Source organism: Leptodactylus fuscus, chromosome 5, assembly GCF_031893055.1.
Source record: "Leptodactylus fuscus isolate aLepFus1 chromosome 5, aLepFus1.hap2, whole genome shotgun sequence".
NCBI lineage: Eukaryota > Metazoa > Chordata > Amphibia > Anura > Leptodactylidae > Leptodactylus > Leptodactylus fuscus.
Genome location: NC_134269.1, coordinates 1,750,550 through 1,772,659, shown reverse-complemented (window position 1 = coordinate 1,772,659; position 22,110 = coordinate 1,750,550). Strand labels below are relative to the sequence as shown.

The 22,110-nt window shown below is 46.7% G+C and overlaps 1 protein-coding gene across 1 annotated transcript; it reads right to left on the bottom strand.

The window, feature by feature from the left end:
* Nucleotides 1-1,039: 1,039 nt before the first annotated feature.
* On the bottom strand, nucleotides 1,040-9,473 carry LOC142202258 (olfactory receptor 1468-like). Its single transcript, XM_075272319.1, has 2 exons — nucleotides 8,808-9,473; nucleotides 1,040-1,348 (listed from the first exon to the last, which is right to left on the bottom strand). The coding sequence occupies exons 1-2, from the start codon at nucleotides 9,471-9,473 to the stop codon at nucleotides 1,040-1,042; spliced, it is 975 nt and encodes a 324-aa protein (XP_075128420.1).
* Nucleotides 9,474-22,110: the final 12,637 nt, after the last annotated feature.

Below are 22,110 nucleotides of genomic sequence, written 5' to 3'. Positions count from 1 at the left end.
GTATCAGTTGGAAAATGATCGGAAAATCAGATTTTAAAATCAATCCTGAAATCTCAACAACATCTCAACCCTACTGGTATCCCATAATCTACGCCAAAGAGATGTCCAATATTTCCAGTCGAACTTTAATGTTCATGGATGAGCAGCTATCCAGGGTCTGTTCTTTTGTGAGATGATCTGTATTTTTTAGCACTGTTGTACCCACATGAGATATAAGGGAGAGCCCTATATGGAGGACTTTTCTCTCTGCCAGCCTCAGTATAGTATGTGTGGTCTGCAGGTGACCGCGGGTAATCACATTTTAGCAATTTGGCACTCCATCATTTGGGGCCCCAGAAGGACATGAATAACGAAGAGCCGGGCGGAGGTGTGAACCCAGCCTTATATTATTTTTACAGTATTTTGAATGTACAAATTATTGTTTTAATCAAATTGCCTTGCAATAAAACGTGATCAGAAGGTTGTAAACATATAACTTTCCCTACTACAAATAAAAGCCCTGACATGGGTTAGTCAACAAAGCATTGAAACAGTTATGGACGTCAGAATCCGGTGACTTTGGAATGTAACCAGTCTACTCCATCAGTTACTTTGTAACTTTTTATGACAAAGCAAATAAAAGCTATATTATATGTTTACTCTGGAATCATCGTTGATCCTTCCTGGTTGACCCTGGATTTTATCTCCTTTTCTATTTGATCACTCATCTGAGTCATACAGCAGTCCGTGCTCCCCAGGCTTGTAGATCTCTTCAATAGAGATATGGTGAGCTGAAGATTTTTTTCTTTTGCTATAAGAATCTGGTGACCCCAGGTATTGATTTTCAGAAAATGGTATTTTATTTAATAAAAGATGTAAAACATAATAAAACCAATATAAATACGGGGTTCCCGTAACCATAATGACCAAGTCATATTAATGTAGAGGGAACGCCATTGAAACAAAATGCAAAAAATAATAACAGAAACGTATATTTTTGCACACAGACCTCTCATTCCCATTCCCAATTCTATCATCCACTGAACGGAATTCCCCTTTGTTAGTAAGTTCCATGTCTTTCTTCTTCTTGCTTCTGTCTCTTACCACAGACCTGCAGATATTTCATCACAGAAGACTGAATCTCCTTGTTTCTCAGACTGTATATCATCGGATTTGCAAGGGGGGTCAGTACAATATAGACATGGGAAATAAACTTATTAATAGTCACAGAATGACCTCTGTACGGGACCATGTAGATGATAAACATGGAGCCATAATAGATGGAAACCACCACCAAGTGAGAGCTATAGGTGGAGAAGGTTTTTTGTCGGCCTGTTGTGGAGGAAATTCCAAAAATGGCGATAAAGATTAGAGATGAGCGAACAGTGTTCTATCGAACTCATGTTCGATCGGATATTAGGCTGTTCGGCATGTTCGAATCGAATCGAACACCGCGTGGTAAAGTGCGCCATTACTCGATTCCCCTCCCACCTTCCCTGGCGCCTTTTTTGCTCCAATAACAGCGCAGGGTAGGTGGGACAGGAACTACGACACCGGTGACGTTGAGAAAAGTAGGCAAAACCCATTGGCTGCCGAAAACATGTGACCTCTAATTTAAAAGAACAGCGCCGCCCAGGTTCGCGTCATTCTGAGCTTGCAATTCACCGAGGACGGAGGTTTCCGTCCAGCTAGCTAGGGCTTAGATTCTGGGTAGGCAGGGACAGGCTAGGATAGGAAGGAGAAGACAACCAACAGCTCTTATAAGAGCTAAATTCCAGGGAGAAGCTTGTCAGTGTAACGTGGCACTGACGGGCTCAATCGCCGCAACCCAGCTTTCCCAGGATCCTGAATGGAATACACTGTCAGTGTATTCCCGTATACCCGATATATACCCCGATACCCGTTCCAACGGTGTGCCCCCCCACCTTCACCCCAGAAATACCCTGCAAGTCCCCTAGCAATAGAATTGGGGCTATATACACCCACAATTTTTACTACTGGTATACAGTGCCATTGTCTGACTGGGAATTCAAAGAATATATTGGGAATACAAATACCCTCATTTCTTGCTACTGCCATATAGTGCCAGTGTCTGACTGGGAATTCAAAGAATATATTGGGGTTACGTGCACCCACAATTTTTACTACTGGTATACAGTGCCAATTTCTAACTAGGAATTCAAAATGCGCAAGGCTCCCGGAAAGGGACGTGGACGAGGCCGTGGGCGAGGTCGGGGGAATGGTTCTGGGGAGCAAGGTAGCAGTGAAGCCACAGGGCATCCCGTGCCTACTCCTGTGGGGCAGCAAGCATTGCGCCACTCCACAGTGCCAGGGTTGCTTGCCACATTAACTAAACTGCAGGGTACAAACCTTAGTAGGCCCGAGAACCAGGAACAGGTCTTGCAATGGCTGTCAGAGAACGCTTACAGCACATTGTCCAGCAGCCAGTCAGACTCTGCCTCCTCTCCTCCTATTACCCAACAGTCTTGTCTTCCTTCCTCCCAAAATTCCGAAGCTTTACAGAACAATAACCCAAACTGTCCCTGCTCCCCAGAGCTGTTCTCCGCTCCTTTCATTGTCCCTCAACCTGCCTCTCCACGTCACGATTCCACGAACCTAACAGAGGAGCATCTGTGTCCAGATGCTCAAACACTAGAGTCTCCTCCATCTCCGTTCGATTTGGTGGTGGATGACCAGCAACCCACCCTCATCGACGATGATGTGACGCAGTTGCCGTCAGGGCATCCAGTTGACCGGCGCATTGTGCGGGAGGAGGAGATGAGACAGGAGTTGGAAGAGGAAGTGGTGGATGATGAGGACACTGACCCGACCTGGACAGGGGGGATGTCAAGCGGGGAAAGTAGTGTGGATGTTGAGGCAGGTGCAGCACCAAAAAGGGTAGCTAGAGGCAGAGGCAGAGGTCAGCAGCTTAGGCGAAGCCAGGCCACACCCGGAATCTCCCAAGATGTTCCAGTTCGTACCCAGCCCCGAAAAACTCCCACCTCGAGGGCACGTTTCTCGAAGGTGTGGAGTTTTTTCAAGGAATGCGCCGAGGACAGATATAGTGTTGTCTGCACAATTTGCCTCTCGAAATTGATTAGGGGCTCTGAGAAGAGCAACCTGTCCACCACTTCAATGCGCCGTCATTTGGAATCCAAGCACTGGAATCAGTGGCAGGCAGCAACGGCAGGACAAAGGCCGCCTGCCGTTCACGCCACTGCCACTGCCTCTGCCACTGCCTCTGCCTCTGCCACTGCCACTGCTGACTGTGCTGGCGATGCACTCCAGAGGACGAGCCAGGACACCACTTCATCTGCCTCCGCCACTTTGTTGACTTCTCCCTCATCCTCCCCTGTTCCTGTCTTATCTCCTTCTCCTGCACCATCAAAGGCACCATCAGGCGCTTCTTTACAACAACCCACCATCTCTCAGACATTGGAGCGGCGGCAGAAATACACTGCTAACCACCCACACGCGCAAGCCTTGAACGCCAACATCGCTAAACTGCTGGCCCAGGAGATGTTGGCGTTCCGGCTTGTTGAAACTCCCGCCTTCCTGGACCTGATGGCAACTGCGGCACCTCGCTATGCCGTCCCTAGCCGTCACTACCTCTCCCGGTGTGCCGTCCCCGCCTTGCACCAGCACGTGTCACTCAACATCAGGCGGGCCCTTAGTTCCGCGCTTTGCACAAAGGTCCACTTGACCACCGACGCGTGGACAAGTGCATGCGGACAGGGACGCTACATTTCACTGACGGCACACTGGGTGAATGTAGTTGAGGCTGGGACTGCTTCCCAAACTGGCCCGGTGTACCTCGTCTCCCCGCCTAACATTCCTGGCAGGGACACGAGAAGAACACCCCCCTCCTCCTCCTCCTCTACCGCCTCCTCCTCCGCCACCGCCTCCTCCTCCGCCACCGCCTCCTCCTCCGCTGTTAGATTGACCCCAGCTACGAGTTGGAAACGTTGCAGCACTGGCGTTGGTAGACGTCAGCAGGCTGTGCTGAAGCTGATCAGCTTGGGGGACAGACAGCACACTGCCTCCGAGGTGAGGGATGCCCTCCTCGATGAGACGGCAATATGGTTTGAGCCGCTGCACCTGGGCCCAGGCATGGTCGTTTGTGATAACGGCCGGAACCTGGTAGCAGCTCTGGAGCTTGCCGGACTCCAACATGTTCCATGCCTGGCCCACGTCTTCAACCTAGTGGTGCAACGTTTCCTAAAGAGCTACCCCAATGTTCCAGAGCTACTGGTGAAAGTGCGGCGCATGTGCGCCCACTTTCGCAAGTCGACAGTAGCCGCTGCTAGCTTAAAATCTCTCCAGCAACGCCTGCATGTGCCACAACACCGGCTTTTGTGCGACGTCCCCACACGCTGGAACTCAACGTTTCAGATGTTGAATAGAGTGGTTGAGCAGCAGAGACCTTTGATGGAATACCAGCTACAAAACCCTAGGGTGCCACAAAGTCAGCTGCCTCAGTTTCACATCCATGAGTGGCCATGGATGAGAGACCTTTGTGACATCCTACGGGTCTTTGAGGAGTCCACAAGGAGGGTGAGCTCTGAGGATGCGATGGTGAGCCTTACAATCCCGCTCTTGTGTGTTCTGAGAGAATCCCTGATTGACATCAGGGATAACTCAGATCACACAGAGGAGTTAGGGATAGCATCCGATCCGTCACAGCTGGAGAGTAGGTCCACACATCTGTCCGCTTCACTGCGTTTAATGGAGGAGGAGGAGGAGGAAGAAGAGTTGTCCGATGATGTGATGGTGATACAGGAGGCTTCCGGGCAACTTCGAATCGTCCCATTGTTGCAGCGCGGATGGGTAGACATGGAGGATGAGGAGGAAATGGAGATTGAACTTTCCGGTGGGGCCAGAGGAGTCATGCCAACTAACACTGTGGCAGACATGGCTGAGTTCATGTTGGGGTGCTTTACAACCGACAAGCGTATTGTCAAAATCATGGAGGACAACCAGTACTGGATCTTTGCTATCCTTGACCCCCGGTATAAAAACAACATCTCGTCTTTTATTCCGGTAGAGGGGAGGGCCAATCGCATCAATGCTTGCCACAGGCAATTGGTGCAGAATATGATGGAGATGTTTCCAGCATGTGACGTTGGCGGCAGGGAGGGCAGTTCCTCCAGTAGGCAACCAAGTTCTCACCGGTCCACACAAACGAGGGGCACACTGTCTAAGGTCTGGGACACCTTGATGGCACCCCCTCGCCAAAGTGCCGCCACGGAGGGTCCTAGTGTCACCAGGCGTGAGAAGTATAGGCGCATGTTGCGGGAATACCTTTCCGACCACAGCCCTGTCCTCTCCGACCCCTCTGCGCCCTACACGTATTGGGTGTCGAAGTTGGACCTGTGGCTTGAACTTGCCCTATATGCCTTGGAGGTGCTGTCCTGTCCTGCCGCCAGCGTCCTATCTGAGAGGGTGTTCAGTGCAGCCGGTGGCATCATCACTGACAAGCGCACCCGTCTGTCAGCTGAGAGTGCCGACCGGCTCACTTTGATAAAAATGAACCACCACTGGGTAGAGCCTTCATTTTTGTGCCCACCTGTGTAAAGCACCCCAACATGAAACTCCATGTCTGTACTCAACCTCTCCAATTCCTCCGCATCCTCATACTCATCCACCATAAGCGTTGCACAATTCTGCTAAAACTAGGCTCCCTCCACCCTGATTTCCCCCAACTCTGCTGGTTAGAGGCTCCCTCCACCATGAATTTGCCCAAACTGGGCTGTTTAGAGGCTCCCTCCACCATGAATTTGTCCAAACTGGGGTTTTTAGAGGCTCCCTCCACCATGAATTGGTCCAAACTGGGCTGTTTAGCGGCTCCCTCCACCATTAATTGGTCCAAACTTGGCTGTTTAGAGGCTCCCTCCACCATTAATTGGTCCAAACTGGGCTGGTTAGAGGCTCCCTCCACCATGAATTGGTCCAAACTGGGTTTTTTAGAGGCTCCCTCCACCATGAATTGGTCCAAACTGGGGTTTTTAGAGGCTCCCTCCACCATGAATTGGTCCAAACTGGGCTGTTTAGCGGCTCCCTCCACCATTAATTGGTCCAAACTTGGCTGTTTAGAGGCTCCCTCCACCATTAATTGGTCCAAACTGGGCTGGTTAGCGGCTCCCTCCACCATTAATTGGTCCAAACTGGGCTGGTTAGAGGCTCCCTCCACCATGAATTTGCCCAAACTGGGCTGTTTAGAGGCTCCCTCCACCATGAATTTGCCCAAACTGGGCTGGTTAGAGGCTCCCTCCACCATGAATTGGTCCAAACTGGGGTTTTTAGAGGCTCCCTCCACCATTAATTGGTCCAAACTGGGCTGGTTAGAGGCTCCCTCCACCATGAATTGGTCCAAACTGGGTTTTTTAGAGGCTCCCTCCACCATGAATTGGTCCAAACTGGGGTTTTTAGAGGCTCCCTCCACCATGAATTGGTCCAAACTGGGCTGTTTAGCGGCTCCCTCCACCATTAATTGGTCCAAACTGGGCTGGTTAGAGGCTCCCTCCACCATGAATGTGCCCAAACTGGGCTGTTTAGAGGCTCCCTCCACCATGAATTTGCCCAAACTGGGCTGGTTAGAGGCTCCCTCCACCATGAATTGGTCCAAACTGGGGTTTTTAGAGGCTCCCTCCACCATGAATTGGTCCAAACTTGGCTGTTTAGAGGCTCCCTCCACCATTAATTGGTCCAAACTGGGCTGGTTAGAGGCTCCCTCCACCATGAATCGGTCCAAACTGGGTTTTTTAGAGGCTCCCTCCACCATGAATTGGTCCAAACTGGGGTTTTTAGAGGCTCCCTCCACCATGAATTGGTCCAAACTGGGCTGTTTAGCGGCTCCCTCCACCATTAATTGGTCCAAACTGGGCTGGTTAGAGGCTCCCTCCACCATGAATGTGCCCAAACTGGGCTGTTTAGAGGCTCCCTCCACCATGAATTTGCCCAAACTGGGCTGGTTAGAGGCTCCCTCCACCATGAATTGGTCCAAACTGGGTTTTTTAGAGGCTCCCTCCACCATGAATTGGTCCAAACTTGGCTGTTTAGAGGCTCCCTCCACCATTAATTGGTCCAAACTGGGCTGGTTAGAGGCTCTCTCCACCATGAATTTGCCCAAACTGGGCTGGTTAGAGGCTCCCTCCACCATGAATTGGTCCAAACTGGGGTTTTTAGAGGCTCCCTCCACCATGAATTGGTCCAAACTTGGCTGTTTAGAGGCTCCCTCCACCATTAATTGGTCCAAACTGGGCTGGTTAGAGGCTCCATCCACCATGAATATGCCCAAACTGGGCTGTTTAGAGGCTCCCTCCACCATGAATTGGTCCAAACTGGGCTGGTTAGAGGCTCCCTCCACCATGAATTTCCCAAAACTTGGCTGTTTAGAGGCTCCCTCCACCATGAATTGGTCCAAACTGGGCTGGTTAGAGGCTCCCTCCACCATGAATTTGCCCAAACTGGGCTGTTTAGAGGCTCCCTCCACCATGAATTGGTCCAAACTGGGTTTTTTAGAGGCTCCCTCCACCATGAATTGGTCCAAACTGGGCTGTTTAGAGGCTCCCTCCACCATGAATTTGCCCAAACTGGGCTGGTTAGAGGCTCCCTCCACCATGAATTGGTCCAAACTGGGCTGGTTAGAGGCTCCCTCCACCATGAATTTGCCCAAACTGGGCTGTTTAGAGGCTCCCTCCACCATGAATTGGTCCAAACTGGGTTTTTTAGAGGCTCCCTCCACCATGAATTGGTCCAAACTGGGCTGTTTAGAGGCTCCCTCCACCATGAATTTGCCCAAACTGGGCTGGTTAGAGGCTCCCTCCACCATTAATTGGTCCAAACTGGGCTGGTTAGAGGCTCCCTCCACCATGAATTTGCCCAAACTGGGCTGTTTAGAGGCTCCCTCCACCATGAATTTGCCCAAACTGGGCTGTTTAGAGGCTCCCTCCACCATGAATTTGCCCAAACTGGGCTGGTTAGAGGCTCCCTCCACCATGAATTGGTCCAAACTGGGTTTTTTAGAGGCTCCCTCCACCATGAATTTGCCCAAACTGGGCTGGTTAGAGGCTCCCTCCACCATGAATTGGTCCAAACTGGGTTTTTTAGAGGCTCCCTCCACCATGAATTTGCCCAAACTGGGCTGTTTAGAGGCTCCCTCCACCATGAATTGGTCCAAACTGGGGTTTTTAGAGGCTCCCTCCACCATGAATTGGTCCAAACTGGGCTGGTTAGAGGCTCCCTCCACCATGAATTGGTCCAAACTGGGTTTTTTAGAGGCTCCCTCCACCATGAATTGGTCCAAACTGGGGTTTTTAGAGGCTCCCTCCACCATGAATTTGCCCAAACTCTGCTGGTTAGAGGCTCAATCCACCCTGATTTTCAAAACAAATGTTGGTGCCAACCTCAACTTACTACAAGGGCCAAATTCACTGCTGGTGACAAGCTCTCCTCACTGCAAGTGCCAAATACACATGTTTCAAGGTGTTTTCCTACTGTCAGAGAGGTGGTATTGAGTGTGTAAAGTGTGTAGTTGTTAGGCTGTGATGTTGGGGTAATAGAGGGTCTTTGGTGTGTTAGATGCCCCCAGACATGCTTCCCCTGCTGTCCCAGTGTCATTCCAGAGGTGTTGGCATCATTTCCTGGGGTGTCATAGTGGACTTGGTGACCCTCCAGACACGGATTTGGGTTTCCCCCTTAACGAGTATCTGTTCCCCATAGACTATAATGGGGTTCGAAACCCGTTCGAACACACAAACATTGAGCGGCTGTTCGAATCGAATTTCGAACCTCGAACATTTTAGTGTTCGCTCATCTCTAATAAAGATATAAACATAAGTCGTAATAACAAATAGAAAGGGCAAAATAATTACTGGGAAACCAATGATAATCATTTCTATGTCAGGAACCGTGGTATCTGAGCAAGAGAGCTCTAAAAGTGGGGCGTAGTCACAGAAGAAATGGTTACTAACGTTCGGACCACAGAAGTCTAAGTCACATAAAAGCATAAGTGATATAAACAGTAAAGCAAAACTGAGGACCCAGGAGGAGATGACCAGGCTGTATCTAAGCTTGACAGTCATCATTGAGATATAATGTAGAGGTTTACAGATGGCCAAGTACCGGTCATAGGACATGGCCGACAGCAAATAACACTCAGTACTGATCATTCCCCCATACAAGTAGGATTGGGTTAAGCAGCCAATGTAAGGTATAGTGCTCCCTTCCCTTATGACAATGTCCAACATCTTAGGAACAATAGTTGTTACAAGGATTATGTCTGATAGAGCCAAATGTCCAAGGAAGAAATACATTGGAGACTGGAGACGTGGGCTCGTGGACACCAGTGAAATGATCAAGAGGTTTTCACATATAGTCATGGAATACATGAGCAGAATAATGGAGAAGAAAGTCAACTTATAATCATTCAGCTCGGGGAATCCCAACATAAAAAATTCTTTGACAATAGTGGAGTTCAAATAATGAACCTTCATCTCTAGTGTAAAAATAAGGTGTCTGATAGACAAGTGTAGCAGTTCAGAAGAAGGTGTCCTCTGGATTGTAACATTAGGATTCTTGAAGAAGGTGTCCTCTGGAGTGTAATAGTAGGAGTCTAGAAGACGACATCCTCTGGAGTGTAATAGAAGTGTAGAAGAAGGTGTCCTCTAGATTGTAAGGTTAGGAGTCTAGAAGAAGGTGTCCTCTGGAGTGTAATAGAAGTCTAGAAGAAGGTGTACTCTGGAGTGTAATAAAAGTCTAGAAGAAGAAGTCCTCTGGATTGTAAGACTAGGAGTCTAGAAGAAGGAGTCCTCTGGAGTGTAATATCCAAGTGTCCTTGGGTTTGTAAGATTAGTAGTCTAGAAGAAGAATGCATCCTCTGGATTGTGAGATTAGGAGTCTAGAAGATGTCCTCTGTAGTGTAATAGGAGTCTAGAAGAAGGTGTCCTCTGGATTGTAAGATTCAGAGTCTAGAAGATGGTGTCCACTGGATTGAAAGATTCAGAGTCTAGAAGGTGCCCACTGGTTTCTTGTAGAAAAGCAAAAATAACTTACCGTATTTTTCGGACTATAAGACGCACCTTAGGTTTTAGAGGAGGAAAATAGGGGAAAAAAAAATTTGAAGCAAAAAATGGTAAAATATTTAATATATGGGAGTTGTAGTTTTGCAACAGCTGCAAGGCCACATTGACAGGTGACCCTGCAGCTGTACGGGGATGCATAGAGTGGGTTTTTTTGCGGGGCCAGAAGTACTTTTTAGTTATACCATTTTGGGGAATATCTATTGCTTAGATCACCTTGTATTGAAAAAAAAAAAAACCCGGTGGTTTATGACATATGATTTTCTACTTTTATATATATATTCTAGGGACAGGAGGTGATTTAGAACTTTTATTTTTCATATTTTTATTATATATTTTTAAAGGTTTTTTTTTTTTCTACTATTTTATTCCCCCCCGGGGGCTTGAACCTGCGGTCACTTGATCACAAGTCCCATAGACGGCAATACAAGTGTATTGCCGTCTATGGGACATTCTGTCTATTAGTATTACGGCTGGTCATAGAGACCAGCCGTAATACTAATACAGCAGTGACAGGCCTGGGAGCCTCATTAGGCTCCCGGCTGTCACCCGAACAGGTCGGCTCCTGCGATATCGCCGCGCAGTAGCCGGCCTGCAACTCTACAGGTACGGGGCCGGTGGGGACCGGCCCCGGGGGAGAAGAGGCCGCTGACAGACTGCAGACCCGGCATCCGCTGTACTAGAGAGGCGGATGCCGGGGAGGGATAGACGCCGGGGCCTGAGACATCGCTACGATCCTCTGACCTGCCTGAAGCCAGCGGCGGGGGGACGGAGGAGCGGAATAGCATCACTCCTCCCGCTGCTGGCTTCATTCAGGGCAGAGGAGCGCAGCGATGTCTCAGGCCCCGGCGTCTATCACTTGCCGGCATTCGCCTCTCTATTACGGCGGGTGCCAGGCCAGGCACATTCAGACTATAAGACGCACCCTTTTTTTCCCCAAAAATTTTGGGGAAAAAAAGTGTGTCTTATAGTCCGAAAAATACGGTACATACCCTGTTCATGATTTATATCTAAACCCTAAATTCCCAAGGAAGGGATCTCTAGAGATAACATTACAACACATTATTGGCTCATTCTTGAATCTAAACGTATTAAATGAGAAAAATAAAAATAATGAGTCCCAAGGCTGAGATCAGTAATTTCCCCTTTTTCATTACATGTTCCAAATAAATACATGAATAATGTTTTTAAATAAATTTCAATGTGTCAATATCAAAAGTTTTTTTAAATTGTATTTATTGTTTGGTGACAACATTTTTAGTCAAGTAACTTGGGGGTACAGTTGTTGCAATGTTAAAATTATTTAAAAAATAGAAGTGATAATAGTTTGCAATTAGTTAACTTATAAAATTAAAGTGATAGAAGAAAAAAGAAATGTAAATCCCATCAATATATTTGGGGTGACTTTTGCACTTTGCCTCACATCAGTTCTTCTCAGCATTTGCAGACAGATGTTTTTTTAAGGAAGTCAGCAGGGATGTTGGTCCTGCCTTCTTGGAGATCTAAGCACAAATCTTCTCTGGATATAGGATTGTTCCAATCCATATGTCTCTTCAGGTAATCGCAGACAGATTTGATGATGATGAGATCAGGGCCATATCTGTGGGGGCTGGATCATCACTTCATCACTTTACAATATTTTGTCTTCAAAGATCTTACACGAGGGGGCAACTTCCTTGCCTTCCTAGGAGCCCTAAGAGTATTCTACACTATGTTTTATAGATAGGTTCCTAGGAGCCCTAAGAGTATTCTACACTATGTATTATAGATAGGTTCCTAGGAGTCCTAAGAGTATTCTACACTATGTATTATAGATAGGTTCCTAGGAGCCCTAAGAGTATTCTACACTATGTATTATAGATAGGTTCCTAGGAGTCCTAAGAGTATTCTACACTATGTATTATAGATAGGTTCCTAGGAGCCCTAAGAGTATTCTACACTATATTTTATAGATAGGTTCCTAGGAGTCCTAAGAGTATTCTACACTATATTTTATAGATAGGTTCCTAGGAGCCCTAAGAGTATTCTACACTATATTTTATAGATAGGTTCCTAGGAGTCCTAAGACTATTCTACACTATGTATTATAGATAGGTTCCTAGGAGTCCTGAGAGTATTCTACACTATGTTATATAGATAGGTTCCTAGGAGTCCTAAGACTATTCTACACTATGTATTATAGATAGGTTCCTAGGAGTCCTAAGACTATTCTACACTATGTATTATAGATAGGTTCCTAGGAGTCCTAAGACTATTCTACACTATGTATTATAGATAGGTTCCTAGGAGTCCTAAGAGTATTCTACACTATATTTTATAGATAGGTTCCTAGGAGCCCTAAGAGTATTCTACACTATATTTTATAGATAGGTTCCTAGGAGTCCTAAGACTATTCTACACTATGTTTTATAGATAGGTTCCTAGGAGCCCTAAGAGTATTCTACACTATATTTTATAGATAGGTTCCTAGGAGCCCTAAGAGTATTCTACACTATATTTTATAGATAGGTTCCTAGGAGTCCTAAGACTATTCTACACTATGTTTTATAGATAGGTTCCTAGGAGCCCTAAGACTATTCTACACTATATTTTATAGATAGGTTCCTAGGAGCCCTAAGAGTATTCTACACTATATTTTATAGATAGGTTCCTAGGAGTCCTAAGACTATTCTACACTATGTATTATAGATAGGTTCCTAGGAGTCCTAAGAGTATTCTTCACTATATTTTATAGATAGGTTCCTAGGAGCCCTAAGAGTATTCTACACTATATTTTATAGATAGGTTCCTAGGAGTCCTAAGACTATTCTACACTATGTATTATAGATAGGTTCCTAGGAGCCCTAAGAGTATTCTACACTATGTTATATAGATAGGTTCCTAGGAGTCCTAAGACTATTCTACACTATGTATTATAGATAGGTTCCTAGGAGTCCTAAGAGTATTCTACACTATGTTATATAGATAGGTTCCTAGGAGTCCTAAGACTATTCTACACTATGTATTATAGATAGGTTCCTAGGAGTCCTAAGACTATTCTACACTATGTATTATAGATAGGTTCCTAGGAGTCCTAAGAGTATTCTACACTATATTTTATAGATAGGTTCCTAGGAGCCCTAAGAGTATTCTACACTATATTTTATAGATAGGTTCCTAGGAGTCCTAAGACTATTCTACACTATGTATTATAGATAGGTTCCTAGGAGTCCTAAGAGTATTCTACACTATATTTTATAGATAGGTTCCTAGGAGTCCTAAGACTATTCTACACTATGTATTATAGATAGGTTCCTAGGAGTCCTAAGAGTATTCTACACTATGTATTATAGATAGGTTCCTAGGAGTCCTAAGACTATTCTACACTATGTATTATAGATAGGTTCCTAGGAGCCCTAAGAGTATTCTACACTATGTATTATAGATAGGTTCCTAGGAGCCCTAAGAGTATTCTACACTATGTATTATAGATAGGTTCCTAGGAGCCCTAAGATTATTCTACACTATGTATTATAGATAGGTTCCTAGGAGCCCTAAGAGTATTCTACACTATGTATTATAGATAGGTTCCTAGGAGTCCTAAGAGTATTCTACACTATGTATTATAGATAGGTTCCTAGGAGTCCTAAGAGTATTCTACACTATGTATTATAGATAGGTGTTATGGTCAGCAGGGTTTATTAAAAAAATAAACAAATAAAACCCTACGGAGCCCTCTGGGCCATTACTGCAACCAACCTGGTGTGAATACTGACTAACAGTTCCTGTCACTGCCAGCTAAATTAAATGACCAGGTGTGCTCTGTTAACCCCTTCCCGACATGCGCCGTAATAGTACGGCGCGTCGGGTCTGTAACTATGGCGACCGTCATAGCCGCCGGGTGTCTACTGCTTTAAGCAGTAGACAACCGGCTCTAATGCCTCCGATCGGTCCCCGGACCGATCGGAGGCATTAACCCCTCCGGCGCTGCTGTCAAAGGCGCCGGAGGCGCCATCTTCCCGGCGGCGCATGGGCGCCGCCATTTTGGCAGGGATCGCCGACACCCCGTTGCCATGACAGCCGGGAGCCTTGTTAAGGGCTCCCAGCCAGTCTGCAAATTCTCTCTTTTGCAGGCTGGTGTATGCAGCCTGCAAAAGAGATGATGATTTTTTGCAATGCATTGCAATGCATTAGTGTCACGGAGCAAAGGTATACGTCTTCCTCCGGAGGATATCTTGAATCAACAGGGACGCAAGAGGTCGGGAGACAACAGCAATTTATTGTAATCCACAAAGTTAGTAGCTGGTGGCGGTCACATCAACCGTAATAACAATAAGTCCACAGAAGTCACAATCCAATGATAACTTTGGTTCCTTGGTCCTGTAACTAAATCTTGGCTCTCTACAGAGCTGTGCACAGGCCGGCTAACACATACTAACTCCAGCTACAACTATATACTAAGACTGTTACTTCCTCTATCTGTGGGTGGGAAGGGCTGAGTCACAGATCCTTCCCCCCTCACCTATACCAAGGAGAGCAGACTCCCTGTCTACTATGGACAATGCACCATCCAACATCTTCTTGGAGACACTGATCAGATTATCTCCACCCATTGTCCTCACTGGTCCTCACTAGTTAGAGGTATTTGCATACAATGTGCTAACACACTAGACCCAAATCAGCCAACTACACACTGATGTTTACAACAGGTTAGAGAATACATTCCACATGAAATATATATTACACATGGCCTATTGCCGGACTCTAACCATCCCGTGACAACCCCTCCCCCTCTCAAAACATGTGCATGACACAATTGGCCTACACAGGTAAATTGGGGAATGCACATCAGTCTCTATAGCTCATATGTCCTCCTGCCGGGATAACCCATCTGCGTTCTGGTGTTGGTTCCCTCGGCGGTACTGAATGGTAAAGTTGTAGGTTTGAAGGGCTGGCATCTGGCAGAAAATCCGGTCGATCCATGTTGGCGTCTCTCTGAGCTTGGCTTCGGGTCACTGCTCCCACAAAGTGGCACTGTAGATTTCCAACATCGTTGCCTAACAGAACATCGGCCGGCAGCCCGCTCATCACACCAATTGTGCATCGTTTTGGTCCATAACCATAGTCGAGTTCCACGGTAGCTTTAGGAATACGTCTTTGAGTACCCCCTGCCAACTTGATAGAAATGCCAGGGCCCTCCTCTAGGGCCTCGGGTCGCACAACTCGGGGGTCCGCTACCGTTAGGAAAGCTCCCGAGTCCCGGAATCCAACAACTGTTCGGCCATCCAGTAGGACCTCCTGCACGTGCTTCCGCTGAAGGTTTGCGGGATGTGTGGCGGAAGGCTGAATCCCATAGACCCCTGGAGGTGGAACAGATGTGTCATTCATGGAGTCATCTGGAAATGGGGCCAAACTTTCTGTCCTAGGAGTGGTTCCCAGGTAGTGAATAGGCCGGGATGCCACGGTGGCCCGTGCCCCCATGTTAACAGGGCAACTAGCTTGCAAATGTCCAGGCCGCCCGCACCCAAAACATCTGCGCTCTAGCATTCTTCCAGTAGGTCGTTGTCTAGGGACAGGGTTGTTCATAGCTGGAGGCCGATGGGCTGGGACAGGGGTAGAGGGGGAATTGTAATCCTGAGGCCGGGCACGAAAGGTGGTTGGCTGGCTGAAGGGTGTCTGGCGGACTGTGGTAGTTTTCCGCTCCTCTGCAAACAACCTCTTCCACTGCGGCTTGATGGTCAGGCCCTCATCTGCAAGAGAAGCAGCTTGCTCAACTGTGGCTGGGTTCCGTTCCAGCACCCACTCACGGATCTCAGCGGGGCACTGGGAAAAGAACTGTTCCTTAAGTATGACTTGGAGGATCTTATCGACTGTGACAGCCTCCTCTCCTTCTAGCCAGCGCTTGCATGCTTGCTTCAACTTGTGGGCGAACATGTGGAAGGAGCTTCCCCCATTGTAAGACAAAGAGCGGAACTGAACTCGGTAGGATTCTGGAGTGACTGCATAATACTTCTGCACCGCTCTTTTAATGGCCTCATAGTCCCGCTGATCACTAGGGTCCATGGCTCTGAGAGCTTCCGCAGCCCCATCTCGTAGGTGCCCCACCAGATACCGGACCCAATCCTTCTCTGGGACTTCCATCAGGCGGCACTGGTGTTCGAAGTCCTGAAAATATCCATCAACATCCCCAGCCGCTTCCTCAAAGGTCTTGAAGTCTTTATGGGAGACATATGGTGGTTCTCTCACTGTTGGGCTGGGGGTCGACGTTTGATTATAATTCCTCATAGTTATCTCAGCCATTCGCATTTCATGCGCCATTCTTTCCTTTTCATGCGCCATTCTCTGTTCCTCCTTCTCCGTTTCCTGAGCCCTCTGTAATGCTCTACTCCTTTGCTCTGCAGTTGCTTCTAGCCCCAGCACTGCCAATTCCTCCTCATACAAAACAACCCATCTGCTCTTTTGGGTCTGTACCTGCCACTCCTGTATCTCTCCAGTCTCCTGGGGGCAGCCCTCCTCATGGTCGCTTTGCAGGGTCATCTCCTCCAGTGCCTCGATCAGTTGCTCTTTCGTTCTTCCCTGGTAACTCAGGTTTAGTTCCCGGGCCCTTAATTTTAGACTTGCCATAGTCCAGTTCCTGTATTCTGAGGTTGTGGCTCCATTAATCGCTGGGCTGCTGTAGTCCATCTCGCTGTCCGCTGTTGATCCCACCGCTGCCAACCAGTTGTCACGGAGCAAAGGTATACGTCTTCCTCCGGAGGATATCTTGAATCAACAGGGACGCAAGAGGTCGGGAGACAACAGCAATTTATTGTAATCCACAAAGTTAGTAGCCGGTGGCGGTCACATCAACCGTAATAACAATAAGTCCACAGAAGTCACAATCCAATGATAACTTTGGTTCCTTGGTCCTGTAACTAAATCTTGGCTCTCTACAGAGCTGTGCACAGGCCGGCTAACTCATACTAACTCCAGCTACAACTATATACTAAAACTGTTACACCTATATCTGTGGGTGGGGAGGGCTGAGTCACAGATCCTTCCCCCCTCACCTATACCAAGGAGAGCAGACTCCCTGTCTACTATGGACAATGCACCATCCAACATCTTCTTGGAGACACTGATCAGATTATCTCCACCCATTGTCCTCACTGGTCCTCACTAGTTAGAGGTATTTGCATACAATGTGCTAACACACTAGACCCGAATCAGCCAACTACACACTGATGTTTACAACAGGTTAGAGAATACATTCCACATGAAATATATATTACACATTGCCTATTGCCGGACTCTAACCATCCCGTGACAATTAGCATTGTAATGCATTGCATTAGTGATCAGACCCCCTGGGGTTCAACACCCCTAGGGGGTCTAATAAATACAAAAAAATAAAATAAAATAAAAAGTTAAAAAAAATATAAAAAAATATAAAAAGTATTAAAAGTTCAAATCCCCCCCTTTCCCTAGAACACATATAAAAGTAGTTAAAAACTGTGAAACACATACATGTTAGGTATCCCCGCGTCCGAAATCGCCCGCTCTACAAATCTATAAAAATATTTTTCCTGTTCGGTAAACGCCGTAGCAGGAAAAATAGTCAAAAGTGCCAAACCGCCGTTTTTTCACTGTTTTAATTCTGATAAAAATTTGAATAAAAAGTGATCAAAGCAATAACATTTCCCGAAAATGGTAGAACTAAAAAGTACACCCGGCCCCGCAAAAAAAGACGCCCTATGCATCCCCGTACACCTATGTATAAAAAAGTTACGGCCGTCGGAATATGGCGACTTTTAGAAAAAAAAATTAACACCGTTTTGGAATTTTTTTTAGGGGTCAAAATGTAAATAAAACCATATAAATTTGGTATCCCTGGAACCGTACCAAAACACAGAATACAGGGGACATGTCATTTTGGCTGCACAGTGAACGCCGTAAAACCAAAGCCCGTAAGAAAGTCGCAGAAATGCATTTTTTCTTCAAATCCACCCCATTCTGAATTTTCCTGCTTCCCAGTACATTATATAGAATAATTAATGGTGGGATCATGAAGAAAAAATTGTCCCGCAAAAATTAACACCTCATATGACTCTGGGAGCGGAGAAATAAAAAAGTTATGGGGTTTAGAAGGAGGGGAGTCAAAAACGAAAAACGAAAATCAAAAAATGCCATCGGCGGGAAGGGGTTAATATTCACAGAGCCCTGTGCAGTCAAAGCAGCCGCACAAATAAACAAGCTGGCTAGCCTGAACTCCAGGACTAGCCAGAGACCAAGTAACCCTGTGTGTGCTAGTTCCACACAACCACCCAGGCAACTATTGCCAAGCCCACTCCCAGTCACCCTGTCTGGGAATTACTGCTAGCTGCCCCTACAGAGTTTTACCACAAACACACGCATACAGGGCACTCTAATGGAGTCGAGCATTGAGGAGCAATATGCCCTGGCCTGTTGCAACGGTAACAAATTACCCCCTTAATTTTCCTACTCCTGCTGCCACCAGGAGTGGAAACACGGGAGGTGTCCATAGGTTCAGTGGACTCCACAACAGGCGAGGCAGTGGTAGATTTTATGACCCCCCTCAGAGACATGAGGTTATGCTCGAGCCCCCGCTCCACTCTCCTATCAGACAACTGTGTATCCACATGAGTAGCTGAATTGATTAGGGCAGAGAAGGAGGTAGAAGGCTTTCGGCCTGCTAGTTCATCCTTAATATTTGAGGACAAACCTTCCCAAACAATTGCCACCAGTACCTTATCTGGCCAATCCAGCTCAGATGCCAAGGTACGAAACTCGATAGCAAAGTCCGCTACTGAGCTCTGGCCTTGCTTTAAACGTAAGAGCTGCGAGGCAAAGGTGGACTGGGGCACTGGGCCATGAAACACCAGGCGTAGTGCTTCACACAGTGCGGCTAGTGTAGCCAAGTCTGCTGCGTCCCGTTCTTTTAACGGGGTGACCCAGGCCAAGGCTCTCCCAGTGAGCAAGGAAACCACAAAGGCTACTTTCTCATCTGGGAAGAGACTGGGACAAGCTTCAATGTAAGTTTTACACTGGTGTATGAATCCCCGACATCCCTGCGGCTCACCCGCATACCGCTCCGGAGGCAGGAGTGGACACGGTGACGCTGCAGGGGTCGGCAGACTACCAACCAACTGAGCCATAGCCTGAACTAAACCTTGAGACAGGTCAGAAAAATTAATTGGGGCAGCTGGTGGAGATTGCTGCAAGTGTTGCTCCACCGCGCCCAGGAGTGTGTTCAGACTATTGACAAGACTCGCCAATTGTGAAGACGAAGTCATTATTGCGGCGGGGCTCTGGCTCTATGATACTGTTATGGTCAGCAGGGTTTATTAAAAAAATAAACAAATAAAACCCTACGGAGCCCTCTGGGCCATTACTGCAACCAACCTGGTGTGAATACTGACTAACAGTTCCTGTCACTGCCAGCTAAATTAAATGACCAGGTGTGCTCTGTTAATATTCACAGAGCCCTGTGCAGTCAGAGCAGCCGCACAAATAAACAAACTGGCTAGCCTGAACCCCAGGACTAGCCAGAGACCAAGTAACCCTGTGTGTGGTAGTTCCACCCAACCACCCAGGCAACTATTGCCAAGCCCACTCCCAGTCACCCTGTCTGGGAATTACTGCTAGCTGACCCTACAGAGTTTTACCACAAACACACGCATACAGGGCAGCATGCTGCCTGACAAACAGTGGCATTGCTATCTCAGGGGTCTTTTGCTAACTAGGGCAATGTTTACAGGCTGGAACCCAAACATACATACACACACATCATTACGGGTTTGGAATGCGATCATAGAGCGCCGGGTGTCCAGACCAGCCCCCTTATATAGGCAAGGGGCGGTCACCAGCAAATAGCCCAGCTGCCCAATCCGAGCGTCCATTGGTTGACACACATGTCGATCAACCAGTCGACCACACCCGGCTGTTGCAAGGCAGGTTAACCCTTGCAACCCTGGATTTTGCAGAGGAACAGACAGCGACGCCCATATCATGGCCGCAGTCTCTGCATAATCCTAACAATAGGTTCCTAGGAGCCATAAGAGTATTCTACACTATGTATTATAGATAGGTTCCTAGGAGCCCTAAGAGTATTCTACACTATGTATTATAGATAGGTTCCTAGGAGTCCTAAGAGTGTTCTACACTATGTATTATAGATAGGTTCCTAGGAGTACTAAGAGTATTATACACTATGTTTTATAGATAGGTTCCTAGGAGTCCTAAGAGTATTCTACACTATGTATTATAGATAGGTTCCTAGGAGTCCTAAGAGTATTCTACCCTATGTTTTATAGATAGGTTCCTAGGAGCCATAAGAGTATTCTGCATTATGTTTTATACATAGGTTCCTAGGAGCCCTAAGAGTATTCTACACTATGTATTATAGATAGGTTACTATTAGCCCTAAGAGTATTCTACACTATGTTTTATAGATAGGTTCCTAGGAGCCCTAAGAGTATTCTACACTATGTTTTATAGATAGGTTCCTAGGAGCCATAAGAGTATTCTGCATTATGTTTTATAGATAGGTTCCTAGGAGTCCTAAGAGTATTCTACACTATGTATTATAGATAGGTTCTTAGGAGCCCTAAGAGTATTCTACACTATGTTTTATAGATAGGTTCCAAGGAGTCCTAAGAGTATTCTACACTATGTTTTATAGATAGGTTCCTAGGAGCCCTAAGAGTGTTCTACACTATGTATTATAGATAGGTTCCTAGGAGCCCTAAGAGTATTCTACACTATGTATTATAGATAGGTTCCTAGGAGCCCTAAGAGTATTCTACACTATGTATTATAGATAGGTTCCTAGGAGCCCTAAGAGTATTCTACACTATGTATTATAGATAGGTTCCTAGGAGTCCTAAGAGTATTCTACCCTATGTTTTATAGATAGGTTCCTAGGAGCCATAAGAGTATTCTGCATTATGTTTTATAGATAGGTTCCTAGGAGCCCTAAGAGTATTCTACACTATGTATTATAGATAGGTTCCTAGGAGCCCTAAGAGTATTCTACACTATGTATTATAGATAGGTTCCTAGGAGCCCTAAGATTATTCTACACTATGTATTATAGATAGGTTCCTAGGAGTCCTAAGAGTATTCTACACTATGTTTTATAGATAGTTTCCTAGGAGTCCTAAGAGTATTCTACACTATGTTTTATAATAGGTTCCTAGGAGTTCATTTTGTTCAGCGTCAGCCGGTCAGCACTGTCAGCTGACAGATGGCTACTAGAGATGAGCGAACAGTGTTCTATCGAACTCATGTTCGATCGGATATTAGGCTGTTCGGCATGTTCGAATCGAATCGAACACCGCGTGGTAAAGTGCGCCATTACTCGATTCCCCTCCCACCTTCCCTGGCGCCTTTTTTGCTCCAATAACAGCGCAGGGTAGGTGGGACAGGAACTACGACACCGGTGACGTTGAGAAAAGTAGGCAAAACCCATTGGCTGCCGAAAACATGTGACCTCTAATTTAAAAGAACAGCGCCGCCCAGGTTCGCGTCATTCTGAGCTTGCAATTCACCGGGGACGGAGGTTTCCGTCCAGTTAGCTAGGGCTTAGATTCTGGGTAGGCAGGGACAGGCTAGGATAGGAAGGAGAAGACAACCAACAGCTCTTATAAGAGCTAAATTCCAGGGAGAAGCTTGTCAGTGTAACGTGGCACTGACGGGCTCAATCGCCGCAACCCAGCTTTCCCAGGATCCTGAATGGAATACACTGTCAGTGTATTCCCGTATACCCGATATATACCCCGATACCCGTTCCAACGGTGTGCCCCCCCACCTTCACCCCAGAAATACCCTGCAAGTCCCCTAGCAATAGAATTGGGGCTATATACACCCACAATTTTTACTACTGGTATACAGTGCCATTGTCTGACTGGGAATTCAAAGAATATATTGGGAATACAAATACCCTCATTTCTTGCTACTGCCATATAGTGCCAGTTTCTGACTGGTAATTCAAAGAATATATTGGGGTTACGTGCACCCACAATTTTTACTACTGGTATACAGTGCCATTGTCTGACTGGGAATTCAAAGAGTA

What these genes read in the sequence shown, in the direction of transcription:
- LOC142202258 (XM_075272319.1), bottom strand. Translation starts at nt 9,473, where the DNA reads ATGAAGGTTCATTATTTGAACTCCACTATTGTCAAAGAATTTTTTATG. An exon ending in TTATTACGACTTATGTTTAT is followed by an intron (nt 1,349 to 8,807) that starts ATCTTTATTAGA and finishes CGCTCATCTCTA; the next exon opens with ATCTTTATCGCCATTTTTGG.